A 20,763-nucleotide genomic window follows, 5' to 3' on the forward strand; every position below is an offset into this window, starting at 1 on the left:
TTAAGCTCAATTTACTACTCAAGCTTCTTCACAACAGCAGTATAGTACAGGTATTTTTTTATTTTGTCAGTTTTAAATCTTTCCTACCTGTTCCACAGTCACCATTCACCCTGACAGCTCAAGCTGTCAGTTCAAAACAGGGACAAAATTCATGAGATCAAGTAACTTCTACACTGAAGTAGAACTACAAGTCCTTGGTCACCTTCTGCACTGATTAATTCACACAGCATTAATTCACCATTACTATTTAGTAAATTTACTTTTAACCTCAACCATCAACACTGGCACATCCTTCACAGACTCCTCCAGTTACACTGCTTGCTGTGCTGTGTTGTGAGGACTCAGAGAACGGGGATACCAAAAAATGGGCTTAAAAACCCAGGAAGTGCTACTTACTACTATTACTACCAGAATTTTACTGGCTTGGAAGGAGTTGAGCTCAAAGAAAATTAGTAGTATCCAGTAGAATGGAAGACGGTGTGTGGGGTGCAGCTATTAAATGCATTCCCAACAGTGAAGGTCAGATAAAACCTCCACCCATGGTTTGCCAAGAAGTCAATACACTGCATTTGTCACAGGAAAGGCTGAGTGATCTACCAGTGATCAGTGTACTCTTAACTTACCACAATTATTGTGGTTCTTACAATAGTTGTGAGCCCTGTGCTCCAGAGAGCCCAGGTGTGACTCCTACCTTTGGGTGCTGCCGTCTTCTTTGGAATGCCGAATTCTGAATCCGAATCAGAGTTCACAGTTTCCACCTTCTTGGCCTTGGGAGCTCTTTTAGGCTTAGGGGGTGCATCTAGTTTTGCTGTTGCAAGTTAAAAGATAATAAATTCACAAATTGGTTGGACATATTAAATTGTACTAGATACTCCAATTATAGCACAAATGGCAGACATTAAAACAAGATGAGTGATTTCTGCACTTGAGGAAAACATACTTCAGCTTTTATGCTGGAACTGTGTGGAATATACAGATCCTGTGTTCTGCTCTGAGAAGGATTGGTGCACCCAGTACTACTCCAGGGTCCTTGGCCAAATACTGTTTCATCTTTTTGAGTACAAACAGTTTACTAGTAGGTAAAGCAACAAGAGATCCAGTAATCCAGGCTGGATACTGGATACATTACAGTATCCAGCTGCTTGTGACATTTTTGCCTTCAGTTTGGTATGACTGTGGACTGCTTTCCCCAGGATTACAGCAGGAGTTTGGGAGGCAGTGCCTCTGTGACATTGCTTTCTGTCAATCTCAGTGAAAAGGAACTTTGGAAAATGCTGAAAGGAGACGAAGGGAGTGTTCTGCATTTCCTGGAGAATTTCAGTCAGTGCCACACAACTAATCTGGGTGTCTTTAAAAGATGATGGTTGGAATGTTCCCACAGTGGCTGTTAAGGGATAGAATCATGGAACCATTTAGGTCACGGAAGACCCTAAAGATCACCACGTCATGTGTTCTGTAGGCTTACAGATGAGTGAGTCTTGCAGAAACCTCAGATACACACCTGACCAACCCCCTATCAGCCACAGGTGCCTCAAACAGACACAAGTACAAACACTCCAGATACCAGCAATGTGGATGTTTGTGAGAACTTGAATTTGATTTATGGGATCACAAGGGGGATGTCTGGAGAACAAAAGAGTGTCTCCACAAGCATTTTGGTGATGATGCCTTGAACTGCAGAGAAGTACAACACACTGCCACAGACACTGGATTTGTTCTTCCCTGGAAAAGGAGCCTGATATCAGTGGGTAACTCCTGTGAAGTCTATCCAAGGGACAGCAAACCTCTTAGCTGTTGTTACCTGGTGGGTAAAGGAGTAGTGTCCAGAACACTGACTTCCCTCTGTACTAAACACAGGGGGATTCTCATCCACTACTTTAACTTAAACCCCTAATGGCTGAACAAGTGTGAAGGATCTCTTGACAGCAGCTCGATGGCAAATCAGCTCAGCCAAGCTCTCCACTAGGAAACAGGAATGACAGGAAACAGACATGACAGGAAACAGACTGTGCAGCACAATGTACACAGGCTCTCAAGAAGCCCAAGGTTTTGGCAGGAAATCCAGGCATGCTATCAGTCCCACAGGTGATGCGAAGAGTAGATCTCACTGCTACAATCTCAGCAGCTGGGCTGTTCAAAGCTGTTCAAGCTGAGCAGCTGCTTATCAAGAGTTAGCCTGCTTTTCAAATTTCCCTTAGGCTTTACCATAAAGCCCTAAAACCACAGACAGCTCAAATAGTCATGGAAAAGTTCAGCTGTCTCTTGATCCTCTGTAGTGAACAGCAGAGGTCACGAGATTTCATCCCAAATTGATCGGAGTCTGAAGTCACAGAAAATCAAACAACTCTGGGACAATCGTTTCAGCCACACACAATAAGCACTCCCAGTGGGAGGGTGAGTGGGTGGAATAGTACATCACCAGAAAATGGGTTCTGAGGAGGATGCTGCCAAGTCCATGAAGATGGACTTAGAATCAAAGAGACTACGAAAAGGGTAACCAGATGACCAGTGAACTAAACCTGCTGGGTTATCACTGAACTGTCCAGCTGTGATGAGGAAAGTGTGGTCATGTCTGATCTGAGCAGAAAAGAAGAGAAGAACTGAAAACTGGTGAAAGCAACCTGACATGTTGCCATGCACTGAGAAGGAGAGTGCCCCTAAGGCTACTCAGAAGGCAAAAATTTAGCTCTTGCTTGCAAGAGAGCCTGTTTATACCTATTTTGTGTGTGTACAGATTAATCAGAAACTCAGAAACAGACCACAGCTCTATTTTCAGGTTTCAAGTTAGGCTAATGACAATTCACTTACATCCAGACCCTCAAAAAAGAGAGAGGGAGAAAGATTCAATGTTAAATTGCATCCATGCCTAGCTACTGCATACAGATTTCACACTTCCATTTGCTGCAGTACAGAAATTCAATATAAAAGACTACTCTATTAGAGATCAGCTATTTCTGTATGCAATCTTTATTTACTGTACTACAGAACTCTACCAACAACTGGAAGTGTTTGAGGAGTATTCAGGCATTCACTGATTTAACTGTTAACAAATTAGACTGGACACAATGCATCAAGAAATAGATTAGAATTAGGGAGGCAATGGGGGAAAGGGTGAAAAGATGCTGCAGTTCACTGGTGCCTAAAATAGAAAACAACTTTTTTTTTTTCTCATTTTTAAGAGAATAAGTTAACTGTTGTAACTGGCTGCTTTCTTGTCATTCTCCTTGAGGTACCTTTTTTTACAGAAGAATTAATATATTAAGTTCAGCTGCAAGTTTGGTCAAAAGAAGTTTTAAAAACAAAGGCCTCAGTATCATAAGGAAAAAATGCTGCAAGATGACAATTCTAAAAGCTGACTAATAACTGAAAGAATTTATACCTCTGAAGTCTGAGGAGAGCCTCTCATCCTCTGTTCCAAGAGGAAAAAGTGACAGTCTTCTGTGATGGTTTTGGCTGGGACAGCGTTTGTTTCCTTCACTGTAGGTGGTATGGGACTGAGTTTTGTATTTGGGCTGGAGATGATGTTGACAATGCAGGGATATTTTGTTGCTGCTGACACTGACTCAAGGCCTTTTCTGCTTCTCACACCATCACACCAGCGAGAGGCTGGGGGTGCACAAGGAGTTGTGAGGGGACAGTCTAGACACCTGCCTCCAACTGACCCAAGGAATATTCCACACCTCCTGGTGCCATGCTCCACTTTACTTATCCCCAGAAGCTAAAAACCTCACATTAGTTAAACTATTTGAAGGCTGAACACCACCTCCGGACATGGAAGGTAGGAAGTTCTGACACTACAAAGTAGCCAGTGGAGAGAAACAAATTACTATTATTAAGGAGCTGGAGAAAGTTCATACCCTACTGCTGAATTTCAATGAGTTCAAATACCCTATTGCTGAATTACACAGAGCTCAAAATAAATGAAAGCAGTTCCCACTTTGAAGACTGAAGAGACAATGAAAAGGTGAAGATGGTGACTTTCAAATAAAAGGATTGGCTTCCAGGCCAATTCTATACATACCCTTTTTGGCAGCTACTGTTTTACTTGGAATTTTCTCTGTTTGTTTTGGGGCAAAAGATGATGAGAAAACAGGAGCAGAATCCTCATCATCACTGTCCAATTTTGTTGTATCTACAATCACAGAGTAAGTTTAGAATAAGATCCATTCACAGCAAATATTAATTACATCAATATTAACTACAGTAGAAATTAATCTCAAGTAAGTGTTTGTGATGCTACAGCTATGGATGTACTGTGACTTCCTTACCTATGATACAAGCTTTGTTCCTCTAAAGATCAGAACTTGTTCCACTTTTCCCCTTTATAAAGAGGGAGGATGTGGATATCCTTCTACTGCAACTACGCTGAAGTTAGTGTGTACCACTCCCCAAAATATCCCATTAATAGTTGCTATAAAAATTAAAACAATCTCACCATCATCCGTCTTCTGAGAGTACGACGGAAAAGAGAAGATGTTCCCAAAATCTTGATGCTTCTTGGCTTGAGATGTTTTTCTACTTACAAGGAAAAAAAAAAAAAAAATTTACATGAGTTACATCAAGCACACAAGCACATACTAAAGTATGTGGACATCATAATATGCAAAATTTAAATCCTGTTTTAACATTTCCAGCATTTTTGTATCTGCTTGCAGCAGTCAAATCCCTGAAACTGACATCCAGTCAAGAACTCCAGGCATTTAGAATTAACAGAATTACGGTTTTTTTTCACTAGTTCTCTATACCAGACTGGCACAAGACAGAAAACAGAGAACCTTTGAAAACATAGTTTAACAGATAGTTTTACAGACAGTGTATCATAACTATTTTTATATGTTATTCTAGTGTTCTTTTAAATCATGAGTCACCCCTGCATAGGTCAGTTGCAAGGCTGAGATAACATACACTTGAATTCCTCCACATTTTATTTTTCATGGTGCATGTAGAGCAGTAACAGGCTGATGCTTCTCAGTTTTGTTCAGACGCTTTTGCATTGAAAAATTATTAATAAAAAAATCCTACTGAGTTACAATACTTACTCAGGAGATGGCTTTGATTTGGCTGGGGAGAAGTCATACTCATCTTTTTCTAAACTGTCTGAGGGAACAAACTCATCCTCTCTGTCATTTGTAACTGGAGAGGCTTTTACTTTGAGCTCATCCAAATCGTTGTTATTGTTGGCATCATCGTCATCGTCGGCATCATCTTCTTCTTCTGAGAAGTCAAAAGTGTACTTGGGCCTCTCAGCTGAGAAAATCACACACATACACAATTCATGAGAGTTTTTCATGTTATATAATACAGATACATATACAAATCCAAGTGGAAGTCAGTGAACAATCCCTGCCTCAGAGTACACAAGACAAGTGAGTGGTGGACAATAAATTTGTTTCAGCCTGGAAGAATAAAGGGCTGAAAAGAACAAAAAATAATTTAGATGTTAGTAAAATCCAACACCTCTTGTGGCTTGCCCAGACACCTTCAGCTAAAGCATTATGGAGACACTGTGCATCAGTATTTTAAGAAACGAGAATCCTTCACTTAAAATTGAAGCTTTCTTGGATTCACCATTTGAACATTTTTCCTAATTTTCCAGAAACTCTGTGGGGTTTTTTTAAGCCATCACATACTTACATATTTTCCAAACATTCAGTCTTGGTTTTCATGGAGTGTTCAGAATTCTTTGGATAATTTTTTACTTGTCTTTTAGGCCTTATTTGGCAGTATAATTGTATCAGAGTAATTTGTTTTGTTTGTAAAAATAGTGTTGTGTATGTTTCTTCTATAATTTACTAGTTTAGTGAGTAATTTCTATTCTAGTGTTCGAATAGGGGACAAGATTTCTGATTCAAATTACAAAATCTTTCGTAAGAAATTCCTGATCTTGACATTAAGAGTATTCTTCACACAGTGAAGAAAATGTACTGCAAGTTACCTGTAGGCAGTAAAGTCCTAAAGGAAGTCATACGGTCAAAGGAAAATGTGGGTTTGTAGTTGAAACTTTCAGTCACAATACACAATTCACAAAATCTTGGGTACCTGCAGCTCTCCTAAGCAGAGAGTCTCTTGGAATAATCACAGGCTCATTTTCTTCTAAATCACTTTCAGACTTGGATTCATCATCTGACCATGGGTTTCGTTTCTTCACTTTTTTTGCACTGGATTTTGTAGATGATGGTGTCCTTCTTACCCTGGCACCTGCCAAAAGTAAAAGTGTTTACTGCAGTCAGGTTAAAAATAGTTTCATCTTTTCTGATTGTTACAAATTTAGCACGAATTTTCATCTTAAGTAGTTCTCCTTTAAACATTGTAAAATTTCTTCTCCTCCAAACATCTCCTCCCTGAAGGAAGATTTACCATGAAATTATTCCACACAGAACCTGACCAGCAGCTGCCAAAGAAATTTGTTTTATGACTGAAAAACGTAAAGTCTCTAAGTTTAAGTTTCACCATCAAACTTGTGCTTCTTTAAAGGCTGCTAGAGTTTTCCAGGAAAAGAATGTGCAGTTTTCCATTATTCAGGGAACATGATCAGAAACAGTTATTGGAAAAATACAGCAAACATGGGAAGCAGAGGATATCCTAAGGTGGGGAGGGGGTAAAAATGTGGTCAGCCAATTGCAGGGCAAGCTCAGGTCAAGCTGGGCTAATTGGCCCTGGCTCAACAGTGGCTGTGGGAGATTTGAGCTGCACGTAGACAAGTCAGTCATAACTGTACACAGTGAATCTCCTCAGGCTGGATAATCCCCTGAGTAATTAAAACCAGATCTTATCTCAGAATAATTATTTGTGCAACCACGTTTTTCTCCCTTTTTCTGAAAAAATAAACCCCTTCATACTTAAACCTACTCTTCTGTCTCCAGCTGCTGCCTCCCTGCTACTGTGTATTCCTCAAACAGCAGTAATAAATTCCCACTAGCAGAGGAAATGGGGAAGTGAACGCTGGTTGCCTTCCAAACCACAGCACCCACAACTTTCTGAAAGTCAGAATGACTGAATATGTCAATAAAAAAATACATTTATTTAATCAAGTTCTACAATCTATACTATTGCTCAGACTGAGGGGATGAAGGTGACTGCCCCGTCCTTCAATATCAAAGAGCACACAAATGAGACATTTTAGTTTGCAAAGAATTAGACTCATTATGTAAAAATAATCTATTTTTCCATACACAAATTTGAAGATTTAGACCCCCCCCCAAAAAAAAATTCAAATGTAGAAAATGTAAGATCCATTACCCCCAGGAAAGTAGCGTATACAAAGAAATTTCAGAGTACTTTCAAATATTTCATTTTAGTGTAGAAATCCAGATGAAATAGTGATTATTGTGCTGTATTTCCCTTCTCACATTGTGTTAAAAATGTATTTCATGCCCAGGAAATACACAACGAAGGTGAACTATGGCTGTGCAAGGGTCTTACCAGGTTCCTTCTTCTCTCTCTTGGGTTTAGGGGTTTTAGCTGCTGCAGCTGATGCATTCAGTGAGTCATCCCCACCACCCTCAGCTGGCACACCACCAAACTCTTCATCAAATTCCATTTTTATTGCTAGAGAATCAGTTTCACCCTAAAATTACAAAATAAAATAATTTACACCTTTATATTTCAATATTGAACTTGAATAGTTTTGCAGATGATGAATGTAGACTAGTATTTCAACACCTGTTGAATAGTCTTGGAAAGAAGTTATCTCAGTAGAAACACCTGAACAATAAGCAGTCTCAAGAGGTTTGCAAATGTAAAAGAAATCCAGTACAAATTTCTTATGCATTAGGTCAGCAAAACAGTGCAAATACAACACCAGTGACAATCTGGTAATTTGGATTTATGCTACTGGAGTAGAAAAATACACCAGTTAAATAACAAATAATTTAACTGTAGCAGTCATTTTGGCTTACCTTTTTCTTTTTCAGCAATTTCCTGCTGGCATCAGCTTTCATGGCAGATGTAATCTGTGGAACTATTCTTCTGCCAAATGGTGATGGCATGGTCTCTTCCAGCTGGAGTTTCTTCATCTTGGGTTTCCCAACTTTGCCTTTTATGGGTTTGCCAACCATGCCAGCCAGAACGTCTTCTCTTTCCTGTGCTTCTACTTTCTAACAAACAAGGCGAGGCAGGAGGGGAGAAAACACGGAATTTTTTAATGAGGACAAAGTGGAGCATTATGATTATTTAAGATTCAGCTCCTTTTTACATGGAGCATAAGGCTCCCCTTAATTCTCACTTCAAATGGAACACAATTTTCAGTTCTGGAACAGTGTCCACTTAATCTTGGTAAATTCATTACCCTGTAGAGCTAAAAACTAGACTTTTATTCAAGAATACAAACTTTTGGACACTGTTACACTGAAAAATCTTTCTTCTCTCAAGTTTATATTTTGCAAGTATGTGTCTGGTACTGTTGTAAGTTTCCATTATTTCAGCATTTAACTTAAACATTTACTTTTGAACTGTGTCACTTCAAAAGATTATACCAGCCCTTTTCAGACAACATGGAAAACTGAGGTTCAGCAGGTTATTCACCAAAGGGACTTTTTTGCAGAATTACTGATGAGAGAAACTAAGGACCCCTCATATAGTATTTATAGTCTACACACTTAATTCTGAATGTACAGTTCTGAATTGGGTAATACTTACTGCCTCTCAAAAAATTATGTCATGTAGAACTACTGTAATTATTACCATTACCAGTTACTACTCACAGGTTTTTGTGTCATCTAAACACTAACTTTCTCCTGGTTATTTTTCTTTTAATATCACTGACTTGGAAAAAACATTAAATTGGACAGATGCAAGAAACAATCCCTGAGAAACACTACTAAGAACACAGATATCCAATACTGATTTCCCAGTTGCCATTATATTGTGAAATGAATCTACATTTTATTCAAAATGTAGTATTTTAAAATTATTTTTCTTAAATTGTTATTAATTTTTATTAGTTAGTGTTTTTAATTAAATTAATATGAATTTCATGTTTTAGAAATATATATAAAGTAAAACATACTTCAAGCTCTTCAACAAAGGCTGCTAGATCTTCTTTCCAGAGGTCTGAAGGAGATTTCCTTTTAAGATCATTTAGTTCTCTCTCCTAAAACATGAAAGTAGTGTAGAGAATGTAAATACAACTAAAGCAAATGCCACTGAAGACTAAACACTCCCAAAAGGCACATCAGCATTTACTGTGTCATTTCAGAACAAGCCTTCCAGGTGTACCAACCTTGGAATCTCTCTGCTTGATCAACTCTTCCACCTTCTCTTTTGTGAGTGACCACAGGGACATGTTCAAAATGTAGTTGAAGTCAGGGACAGAGACTGGACCAGAGGCGGAGGAAGCATAATCATTTGCATTCTGAGAGTCCTCCTCTTCTGCTGCCTGAGGTGAAACATTCCCAATTACAAGTATTAGTGATCTCAGCTCTGTGCATGAACTGTGACAGCTCCAAAGCACCACCACAGAGTAGCAAGGTGTGCCCTCACAGATTCAACAGCCTGAACATTTTCCAGGCCTTTCCAAAAGGCCGTGTTCCTGTGACCTTCTAGAGCTGATTATTTAACCATTTGATTTAAGAAAACAAATTGAACCTGTGCTAGAGCCTCGCATGCTGCTGTCTGCAGATATTGGTGCTGTCCCACCCATCTCTCAGGGCTGAGACATTTGCCCTTTGGGTGTTCATAGATACCTGCTCCTTTAGAGAATGAGCACAGTCCTTTGAATAACAGCTGGTATCAAAGCCCCAAATGTAGAAACGGGTTTGAAAGTAAATCAAAATTTCTCTAAATAACTGTTTTGTTATAAAATAGAAATTAAATTTCATAGAGTTAAAATACAGCATTAAAAATACAAAACAAATGTGAAATGAAAACAAATAGCTAAAATAGTGGCAAAGACACAGAAAAAGGATGGGTGACAGAAATTCAAAGCTGCTTTTCAAAGCAGTTCCATCTGCCCATAGTAATGGAGATGTAACTTTGAAATTAAACTAGTCTCATCTCTCTTTTGGAATAACAAAAACAGGATGGTTTTTAAAAAAGCAGAAACAAATACAGGTCAAGGTCATGGTCAAATTTACTACAATAAATCTAAAAGTCATAGCTTTGTAATATCCATGTTCCTTTACAGTAAAGCAATGTAGAAATAATTACATCTAGTAATTGGTTGTATGTGTGGGATAACTGATGCAGCACTTTCTATATCAGCCAGTCAGAAATCAAGTTGCCAGTTTTGATTTGGGCATATTAAGAAATTCAATCCTCTGCAATTTCATTTTTAGACTTGTACTACCTAGTTTTCTTCTAAACGTTATCCATATACAATACCAGCATTACTTGACTTTCTTTTTGTGTAAGTTCAATGGTCTTTTTTTAAATGGAAGCCTACAAGGAGTAATGAATAATGTTTTTAAAGTGCAATGTGTGTGTGTGTTATAAATTAAGTTAGACTACTAGAAAATAACCAGTATCGTTTACAATAGTAACAACATCAATCAACATCTGTATCGAGATTATTACCTTTTCCTGTGCTTCCTTCCAGGCTTTTACTGGATCAGATTCATAACCTCTCTGGACCAACATCAGAATCAAATCTCTTTTTGATCTGTTCTCTACAAGATACATACAAACACAGAGGAGGCAAGGAAAAAAAAATAAAAAGGAAAGTCAGTGTCATTAAAATCTTGCATGTAAGTATTTTCTGCTATACTTAAATACTTTCCAGATTTCCCCCCACTATTAACAATTCTAATTTCTGTTTACTCACCAATGGTAATTTTTCCTTGTATCTTCTCCAGGATGAAACGAGCTTGGTTGTTCAGCTTGGTGGACTCTGCCCCCAGCATTCCCACCAGCCACTCCTTGCGCAGGCTGTAATAATGTAACCGCAGATCAAAGAACTCCTTCAAGATGTCCTGCACAGTTTCATACTTCTTCAAGCACCCCATGTGATCAAACAGCACCTAGAAAATACAGGATAGACTTGAGAGAAGCTGTGTAATTCAAACTTTGTTAGCCCTTGTGCAAGTGTTCAGTTCTGCTGCATGTATAAAAGCCCCATACAAAAAGTGGTATTTCGAGGAGTGTGAACTCAAACCTCACTTTGGAGCTGCACAGCACAGAGCTGGATGGTCTCTATTTTTATTCACAAGGAGATTTAGGATGAGATTTATGGCAGTACAATCAAACAAAAAGACAGCTATATAGAGAAATATGCCTGAATTCAGTTGAATGACTAATTTTATCTACATGTTAAATCACAAGTTCAGTGGCAACTGATGATTCACAACTATTTAATATAAGAGTTGCAAAGCTTAATAATCCTTAATAATCTTTCAATTCAGCTGTGAAATCTGTCACTTTTCAGCTGTGAAAACTACCATCCTTCAAGTTCAAGCACCAAGTAAGAAATCATTTTTACTTGATAGGTGGAATCAATCCTGTCTGGCTTCTGACATCTCCAGTTTAGACATTTATAGGTGAACTAGTCACCCTTGATGCCCTTCATAGTCAACTGAAAGAAATAAACCCCTCTAGGGGATAATTCATCTATCCAAAATAGCTATTTGGGAGCTGGGGGACAATAGCCAAGCTCACATAACTTTTTAAGGTTCTTAAACTAGGGCAGATTAACTCCCACACAAGTACAGAAAGCAACCTTTACAATTTATTATTTATTTTGTCAGGCAGAAAATGAAGGAATTCAGCTGCAAAACATTTTGAAATCTGTGAAATGTAAAACTGACAACAGATTCTCACAGTAGTTCCTACAGTTGTTTAAACATGTGAGAAATACCATCACTCTGATTTGGTAGCTTGGCTTTTCAAGTACTACCTGGAAAATTAGTTGAGTAAGGCCTGTTTCCTTTTCCAATCCTATAGTCATTAATTTATTTTTAACCTATTTTCACACAGCTTTTGATGTACACAGCAGTAGCAACAATAATGATATTTGTGTTTTGTGATAATATCTGAAAGCAGCATCTGCCATTAAAAACAGAACTGTTTTTCCCAGTATCTGTAACGACAGGATGTTTGGAAATCTTCACAGAAATTAACTTACATTCAAATCCCTCTCAGAATAGACAGACATGTATATTTATTCATATTCTTAGTAATTTACAGCACTATTATGTCTTCAGCAGCTTAAGAACAGTGTTTGCTATACCTTACCACCTAAAATTGGATTATGCTGGTGGAAACATTGGATCATTTAACTCATATTAGAGGAGTAACAGTCCTGCAGAAAGCGCAATTTTGAAAATGTAATTTGTCTCAAGTTTAAAACTCAAATCTAATTATAATATGGCAGAAAGTTATTTGTATGATCTACTTTACATTAACCACTTTTGGTTCACTGCACAGTAGATTTTCAATTCCAGGAAGGCAACCACACCAGGCCTGTCTTATTTGAAAGACTCATCATAAAATGGATTTGCTTATTCATATTGACTTCCTATTGGTCATCATTACAGTTTTCTACCATTGAAACAATTTCAAATACACAATGCACTGTTCAATACCAAGAACCAAAGTATACTACAAAAACATTTCATTTTACAACAAGCAACAGTAGGGATTCTGATAGCCAAACATGAAAAAGTTACCATAGAATTACAAGTAAGACTTGTTTGAAGCTTAAAGACTTTGTGCAATCCAGCAGCTTCTGCCTGTGCAAGCTTTTCTTCTGTCATTTTCACAACAAATTTCACAGTTGTATCAGTGTGGTATTCCTTATAGTCAGAAATTAATGCTGGAGTTTTTTCGGTCCCATTCAACATAGGTTCTAGAACCTGTTCTTTGTACACCTGTTGAAAATAGAGCAGCAAAAAACAGAACCACTTGAAAGGCCAGAAAACTGCAAACCAACTGAACAACATAAATTTTCAAAGCTCTGTGCATTACATAACTGGTATCAGTTATAACTTAAGAGAACCAGTATAACCTGCGAAATGCAGGCCAAGAGTAGCACAAACATAAGAGGCAGAAATCAGGACAGAAAAGCCTACTGTAAAGTGGATTAAGCAGGAAAAGCAGGTGTTCTCTGTAGCATGAACAGCTGATGGCACAAACAGAGAACCATCTTCTACAAAAGCACACAGCAGAATGAAACCATGCTCCCTTCTGTGTATGTATAATCAGAAATTGTGTTAGAAGTTCACACAGATGTAGGATTAAATAATTTAATGAGGAATTCTTCACTCCTTTTTGTTTATATTAAAATGTGTTTCACTATTACTTACCTGGGTCCATGTCCTTACAGGAAGCTCTGTAATCTCTACTGTGTTCCTGTCCACGACAAATATTTCACCACTCACTACATACTGATTTTGACCAAGTTCCTGAATGGTTCCTTTGAAGTTTTTGTAGTTTGGAAGCTGAAATTGGAAAAACCATCAAAGTGGTAATAATCTTTATAATAAAATGTCAGAAAAATATTTCTTTTCCATACTCCATCCACTTATGACTATATCGCCCTAACCCGTCAACACACCTCTCAGACTGTGAAAATCTAAAGTCATAGGAAAAATACTATAGAAAAAACAGAATACACACATGCAAGTGACAGGACCAATTATCCTACTGTCCACAGAGTAGAAAAACTGTCAAGAAGATGCAGCTGAACTCAGTGAGATGGTGGGGTTTTGTTTTGATTCTTTAGTTTGGTTTTTTCTTCCTCTTTTTTAAAGAAAACTCTAAGCACAATTAAGGCATGACAGAAAGCAGATTAGCATCCCACAATAACTTTACAGAAGTGGTGCTACCTCCCCTAACCATTTTTTCATTTTGTGCTGTTTGGCAAAGACAGTGGAACCCATCCAGGTCAAATTGTAACTAATAGGCTGAGGAATTTTTTTTAACAGGATTGATTTCCTTATCCAGCTTGACACAAACACATACCAGCATACAGAAAGGAGCTAGATGGAGGCAGAACTGCCTCTTTCAAGCACAGTGAGCTTCAATTGACTGTGAGACTACACAGAAGGCCTAGGAGTCCTAAAGGAAGGGCAATAGATTGCATTAATTAAAAAAAAATCTCATTATTCCCAAGAATTTGAAAAGGAAAGCCACTATGTCTTGAAAATTGATATTGCACACTCAGTGAACTGTGATCTAAATAAGGAAGAAAAGATGTTTCTGCTCCTATGGCTTAGTAAACACAGCCAAGCAGCAATATTCATCAGTTGTAAAATTAAGGTTACTTCAACTGTATTTCATCTCTTGGTCAAAGATATTGTGGGTTCATACAGGTATTCTTCATATCCAATTTTTTTCACACCACTTCTGGGACTTCTAAAATTTTGAATAAACAGAAGCTAAATGCAGTTCAGAAGTTGCTGATTTTCTTGAACAGCAGCAGTATCTTTTCCTCTGCCTACAGATATATAAAACAGAATGATTCAGAGAAGAGAAAGGAAATAGTAAATTTAGCTGAAGATACTTAAGTAGTACCTTCAAAAAGAAAGTGTGATACAACTTTTTACTCTACTGCCATCTCACAACGACCCTGTAAGGTTTGTAACAGTCAGCAGACTGAACAAAAAGCCCCCTAAAATAATTGCTAAAAATAAAAATATAAAAATATAAAATAAAATATAAAAATATAAATACAATGTTTTTGTTTCAAAGTTAACTTCCCCAGCCTTATCCCAACAGTCAAGTAAAGCTTCTACATAAAATTACTGGGACAAAACAACTCTGATGCTCCAATAATTAGAGAAGTTCTAGAGAGATAGGAATTGATTTTGTAAGTACACACATTAAAAATAACAATATATACTATTCTTTTTTACCATTGGGTGGGGGTCTAGGCCATCCAGCATTCGTCTGACATTGTTTACAATCTCTCTGGTATCGTAGTTTGGAAGTTTGCATGCCCAGCCAGTGCCAATTCCTTCAGCTCCATTTACTAAGACCATGGGAATGATGGGAATATACCATTCAGGCTCTACACGCTGGTTGTCATCGTACAGGAATTTAAGCAAGTTGTCATCCACTGATGGAAAAAGTAGCCTTGCTAAAGGGCTTTAAAAAGAAGAAAAAGAAAACCATTTAACCTCAAGTCCAGTAAATAAAGAACATTTTGCTTTAACAGGCCTTGGGCCCAGATATGATCTGTTGCAGATTTTTCTGACATCTTTCTCTCTCTTTGCCATTCTGAAGCTGAAAATCCAATGTACACATCTCCTGAGATAACGAAGTTCTACCCAATGGAAGAGTGTGTTCATAATAGATGAAGTTTGTTTCCTTCACAGAAACACATGTACCTGGTATACTAGCAACTGCTGACATTTAGCATCTGAAAAATATCATTCTTTGAAGCTTTCAGAACACACAGCTCAGCATGACACTGGGGCACCCAATAATAAACAACACAGCATCCAAATACTTGCAAAATGTTACGGATGTTCAAAACCACATTTAAGAGAGCCAAAACAAAATATGAGCTTCTATCAAAATATTTCAATCTTTCTCTATTTCTCTCCCCCATCACCCCCAAAAAGGGAGTGCTGTGAAAGGATGAGTTTCATACGAAAGCTATTTAAAAGCATGCATTTAGCTTGACATTAATAGTTTACCTTAACATGGTGAAAATATAGCGAGGGCTGGCAGCATCCTTTCCACCATGAAGCCTGGTGCCAAACTGACCAATAGGTTGTAGCAGATTCACATTGTTACTTCCAACAAAGTTCTGAGCCAAGTTGACTATAGTCATCATTAATGCTTGCTGTAAGAAAATATATATTCATAGTAAGAAGTATGAGGCAGTCTATCCTAATCAGCCAGTAAAATCTGTTTTTAATGGCCCAAAATTGTGTGACTAACCTTAATTAAATTTTTAAGAAAGCACTCTCCCTGAGAAAGGACTGTTGTAACCTATTACAATGGCTGCTGGGAATACGTATTCTATGCTTATGAAAAGCCCTGAGCCTCTCAATTTCTTCTAAAGCACTTCTCCGTGGGAAGTAAAGGGACATAAACTGACCACACTTGCATGCACAAACCACTACTCATGGCTTCTAAAGGGAGAAGAGAAGGGATAGATGGATTGTTAATATGGCCACCCTTGGTAATATTTCAGATAAATATACACAAAATAGGAGCTAGGAAAAAATCTTTCCTCTGACACTGTAATAAGTTTTTGAAGAACAGAGTTTCAGCTCTTCCCTTAAAATACTGTGTTTCTTGTTTCAGACAAATATTGTCCTAGTACACAGTTCCTATATTCCTATGATTTCAGAATCTAGAAGGTGTTTAGGTAATTAGTTATCTAGTATTTTGCCACAGCCCACAACTTATTTGGGATAACAGTGAGCACCAGCACTTGGAAAGAAAGAAAATATCCTGTCTTACTAAGCTACATACACTTTCGTTCATTTTCTTTAAAAGCACACCTGTGATTAGTAGAATTATAGTCAAGAGTTTCCAATTTTAATAGTAGAAACATTTACCCAGTATTTTACCTAGGCTAAAAGTCCTCACAACTTCACCATCCTCCATACTCACCTCCCCATGGTGATAAGCTGACATTTCAGCCACAGAACCAGCCAGCTGAGCAACCTTTACTTCACGTTTATCATTTCTCTTAAAGCAAGTGAACAGAACCTTGCGTTGCCCTGGTTTCAGACCTATTTAGAAGAACATTCCATTTTCAACACATACACAAGCAAATGTTTTCAAGTGATAAACTTGTTTTGCCTTTTTATAATTTTTCATCTCTCAAAAGAAGTCTAAACATTAAACAGAAACAAATTCACACTGAAATATTAACAAAATAATAAATACGTAATTTTTTTAAAGTAATTAAAAATATTTTACCCAACTCAAAAAATTACCAAAAAAGTGGAAACACAGTCTTTTTAGCCAATTATACTGCATCCAATATATCATTCTAATAAACTGCACCTTGATCCTACATGTGCAACTTCCACAAGTCAAGAATTCTTTCCATTCTACTCAGCAAAATCTTTTTCCTAAGAATATCAGCACAAATTCAGCAATGACACCTGTAACTGCAGCTTACATGCATTTCACAGAACTCTGAAATTTTACTTGTGTGAAATTCTCAAATACATATTAAAATTCAATACTAAAAAATGTTATCCTCTTGTGATCTTTTAAAGTTTTAAGAAAGAAGCCGGTCTCTGATCATCTTTTCATTGCTTAGGTGCACTTTAGGAACAACAGCTGTGCTGGAGGGATTGCACTGTATTTCCTGCATGTTATCCAGAACTTGATAACCAGTTCTAGATCATGCTTATTGAGCTATTCAGTGTTTTAATTCACATACATTTCTAAAATGCACTAAAATATTGTTTTATTTTACCATTAGTACAGTGGGTCAAACATAAGAGCAAAAGCTGGAAGGAAGACAAAAAATAATAATAAAAAAAAAGGATACTGACTTCAATTTCCATTTCCTTCAAATATGTAATATCCAAACTTTTTTACAATGGCTCTGCATCATGTTTTTCTACCAGCACTCTATGGAATATAATAGACTTGAAGGACTTTCTTTACAAACGAGAATCACCAAGCAGCAAGAATTGTAACTACTAGCTGTGAAGAGACAGTCAAAATGTTCTTCCTCTTCATTATTTTTTCTGAGATTTGCCACCAGGCTAGCCTGACATATATCACCTGATGATGCTGAAGGACAAAAACCATTGCTAGAGCACTACACCTGCTGCACAATTCATATATCCATGCCCAGAAAGCAGAATTACAGCCAAAGTTGGCAGAAACACTCATAGGAATTATATATAATATTTGTAGTATTATATATACACCTACATTGTTACATATACACATACACACACACAAATATATTAATAACTATGTTCCATTCTTATTTTCTTACATTTCTGTAGAAACAGTCCACTGCAAGTTCATTCTTAAATATTTAAAGCTCCAGCAAAACCATTCTGCTGTTTCTGAGAAGGCAGTTTGGGTACAGTACGTTGTAAGGAGCAATGATCTCTTGAAACATAGAGCTCTGTAAGTACCCAGGTAGGGGAGGAAGTAAGTCTGGAGAAGCTGGCATCCTTTGGTTCCCTAGGTGTGTATCTGCATACCTAACTCAGTTTCATTCTGCATCAAAGCTAGGGATCCATCCTACCGGACAGCTACTGCCCCTATCCCCTGAACAATCCCTCTCTTTCATGGAAAACACAAAAAGCTCTTACTGCACTAATATTTTGGTGTAAGTCTGTAGTGTTAAGAAGGCTGACCAGCTCCACTACAAAATGTACTGAGAACTGCAGATAAATGCACTTCACCCCTCCTCGAAGTCTCAAGGCCTTTTTTCTGATCATAGTAAGCTTGTGCACACAGACAATGACATGGGCAGAAATTCCTGCTCACGCTGTCTGCAGACAGTTTTACAAATGAAGCTGTAGTGCAGAAAAACTGCTCCTTTTAATGTACATGCTATTGCAAGGGGAGGGTTAGTAAACCTGACTGACAGGAGACTAGCAAGATTACAGGTCAGTAAACACTACAGCACTGCCTGTGGTGCAAGACTGAGGGGAGAAAATATTTGCATCTTCATCTGCACTCAGCTGCTGACTTGAATGTTAATTATTACAAGCACTTAAGAGACTTGCTTTCTCTGATGGTATGAGCAGAAACAAAGCATTTGTAGGGCCTAGGGAATAGGTCTGATTAAGTAAAAAGCCTGCACAGCAACAGCTTCAACTTCCTCACAGAAGAAACACGGCAATTCCTTAGCACACAAATCAAGAAATTGTTCAGGCTGGAAGGGACCACAGTGGCTCATCTGGTCCAACCTCCCCAGGCAGGATCATCCTAGAACACACTGCACAGGATATGGTGTCTCTCCCTAATATCTCCACTGAGGGAGACTCCACACCCTCTCTGGGCAATCTATTCCTGTGTGCGGTCACGGCACACTGAAGAAGTTCTTCCTCATGCTCAGGTGAAACTTCCTGTGCATCAGTGTCCACTGCCTCTTGTCCTATTGCTTGGCATCACTGAGAGGATCCTGACTCCATCCTCTCAACCCCTCCCCTTTAGATACTTATACACATTAATAAGGTCCCCTCTCCATCATCTCTTAAGACTGAACAGGCCCAGCTCCCTCAGCCTTTCCTCATGAGAGAGATGCTCCAGACCCTTAATCATCTTCACAACCCTTCACTGAACCTCCTCCAGGAGCTCCATGTCTCTCTTGTACTGAGGAGCCCAGAACTGGACACAGCAGATGTGGCCTCACCAGGGCTGCACCTCCCTTGATCCCCTGGCACTGCTCTTCCTAAAGCACCCAGGATACCACACCACTGATATACAAAATGATAGCAAACACATGCATGGAAGTTCTTATAGTCTCTACTTGAATGCATTGATTCCAGTGCAAATCACACCTCTAAAAACCATCAATAAACAGAAATATTCAAAAAAATCATAATAATTATCATCTTACCATCAACAAGGGAAGGGATAGATCTCTCGTTGTCTGAATTTGAGAAAAGGATCAACTCCTTGTTAATGAAATCATTGTAAGTCAAATGTTTTGTTGCTGTGCCATATAAAAATTGCTGGAAAAAACCACATAAATTATTCATTCAATACAAAAACTACATTACATTTAAATCTCACCTGGCAGATTTATTGCTATTATCTAGTACTAACCTCGGGAAGGCCGTGTAGTCGACGCTGTCGCCTGTCTTCCATGAAATTTGTTAACCATTCTTTTCGGTCATCAATCTTCTTCTTACTGAAGGCCTGGAAAGATTCCAAGTACACTAAAGTATCAGCATATAAATGTTTGTGCAAATGTATGCTACTTCAGTCAGAATTTTAAGTATATTGCACTTTCTGATCAAGTATTCAATAAGGTTTATTTGGACAAGCTAATCCATATAACTAACGTTTACATTTAAGGAGCAGTACTAGTACATGACTTCTCAGACATTTTTGCACAAGGTTTTTCGAAATGACAGATTTCTCACTGTTTGCAATTTAAATTTATATTGCTTTCCTGAAATCTTTATACATTTAGACAAATCTTATCATTCTTCTTCCCTTCTTCACATCAGTTTTGCTTTGACACACAGGTTTGAAGGTCTTTCCCTACACAGCTTTAAGGTTGGGTTCATCATTTAGACCGAGCTGTAACCAGATCTCATCAAGACAATCAATTGAAGGTATTAGAAAAAATATCCCACTCTTGTCCTCTCCATGCCCTCTTTGCTCTGTCAATAACTTGCAGCTGCTCCTGCCTCACCATCCCTAGTCCTCTTATGAAAATTGACAACCTGACAGAACTGACACTGCACAAAAAGCCTAAGCCAGAGTTTGGGCCAGCTGACTGACGGCCTCAGCCTTCATGATGACAAGGCATCACTTTCCAGCAACCACTTATCACTACAAAAGGACACAGGAATTTGTTCTGACTTTGTGGTGTTACAGAGTTCCCCTCCAGTGCGTTTCTTCTCCCAAAAAGAGAAAAAGACATAAAAACTGGGTATGTGGCTTAAACAAGATCTTGACTACTTTGGAGAAATTCTGTAGCTGCTGAGGTACTGCCTTTTTTTCTCAGGGGATAACATGTAGAAGTTTCATCATGTCTTGATTTCAACCACTCTCCTGCATAAGAACACACTCATCAGCACCATCTTTTTCAAAGGACTCTGACTGGAGCACCCCAAAAGAGCTCAATGAGTAGTGTCAATTCCTTGGAGACCAAGATGCTACATAATAAATATTAAATGTAACTTAGTTTATGAGAAAGGGCCTAAGCCATATCAC

General features: G+C 38.1%; 1 protein-coding gene across 4 annotated transcripts in view; it reads right to left on the bottom strand.

Moving 5' to 3' along the window:
- The window catches only part of TOP2B (DNA topoisomerase II beta), a 61,728-nt gene that overhangs the window by 926 nt on the left and 40,039 nt on the right, over positions 1–20,763 (bottom strand). The window contains exons 17-34 of one of the 4 annotated variants that reach the window (XM_041411504.1): positions 19,645–19,737; positions 19,436–19,550; positions 16,501–16,622; positions 15,573–15,721; positions 14,787–15,018; positions 13,236–13,370; positions 12,600–12,800; positions 10,760–10,955; positions 10,513–10,604; positions 9,221–9,376; positions 9,008–9,091; positions 7,899–8,096; positions 7,423–7,567; positions 6,040–6,198; positions 5,040–5,247; positions 4,436–4,515; positions 4,022–4,132; positions 692–808 (exon numbers count right to left, since the gene is read on the bottom strand). In XM_041411504.1, coding sequence (XP_041267438.1) covers positions 692–808; positions 4,022–4,132; positions 4,436–4,515; positions 5,040–5,247; positions 6,040–6,198; positions 7,423–7,567; positions 7,899–8,096; positions 9,008–9,091; positions 9,221–9,376; positions 10,513–10,604; positions 10,760–10,955; positions 12,600–12,800; positions 13,236–13,370; positions 14,787–15,018; positions 15,573–15,721; positions 16,501–16,622; positions 19,436–19,550; positions 19,645–19,737 — 2,593 coding nt within the window. Of the gene's footprint in view, positions 1–691; positions 809–4,021; positions 4,133–4,435; positions 4,519–5,039; positions 5,248–6,039; positions 6,199–7,422; positions 7,568–7,898; positions 8,097–9,007; positions 9,092–9,220; positions 9,377–10,512; positions 10,605–10,759; positions 10,956–12,599; positions 12,801–13,235; positions 13,371–14,786; positions 15,019–15,572; positions 15,722–16,500; positions 16,623–19,435; positions 19,551–19,644; positions 19,738–20,763 lie in introns of all 4 variants that reach the window. The other 3 variants (XM_041411503.1, XM_041411506.1, XM_041411505.1) reach the window with 3 other exon arrangements.

This window comes from Onychostruthus taczanowskii, unplaced genomic scaffold (assembly GCF_017590055.1).
Source record: "Onychostruthus taczanowskii isolate IOZ18803 unplaced genomic scaffold, ASM1759005v1 scaffold36, whole genome shotgun sequence".
Lineage (NCBI taxonomy): Eukaryota > Metazoa > Chordata > Aves > Passeriformes > Passeridae > Onychostruthus > Onychostruthus taczanowskii.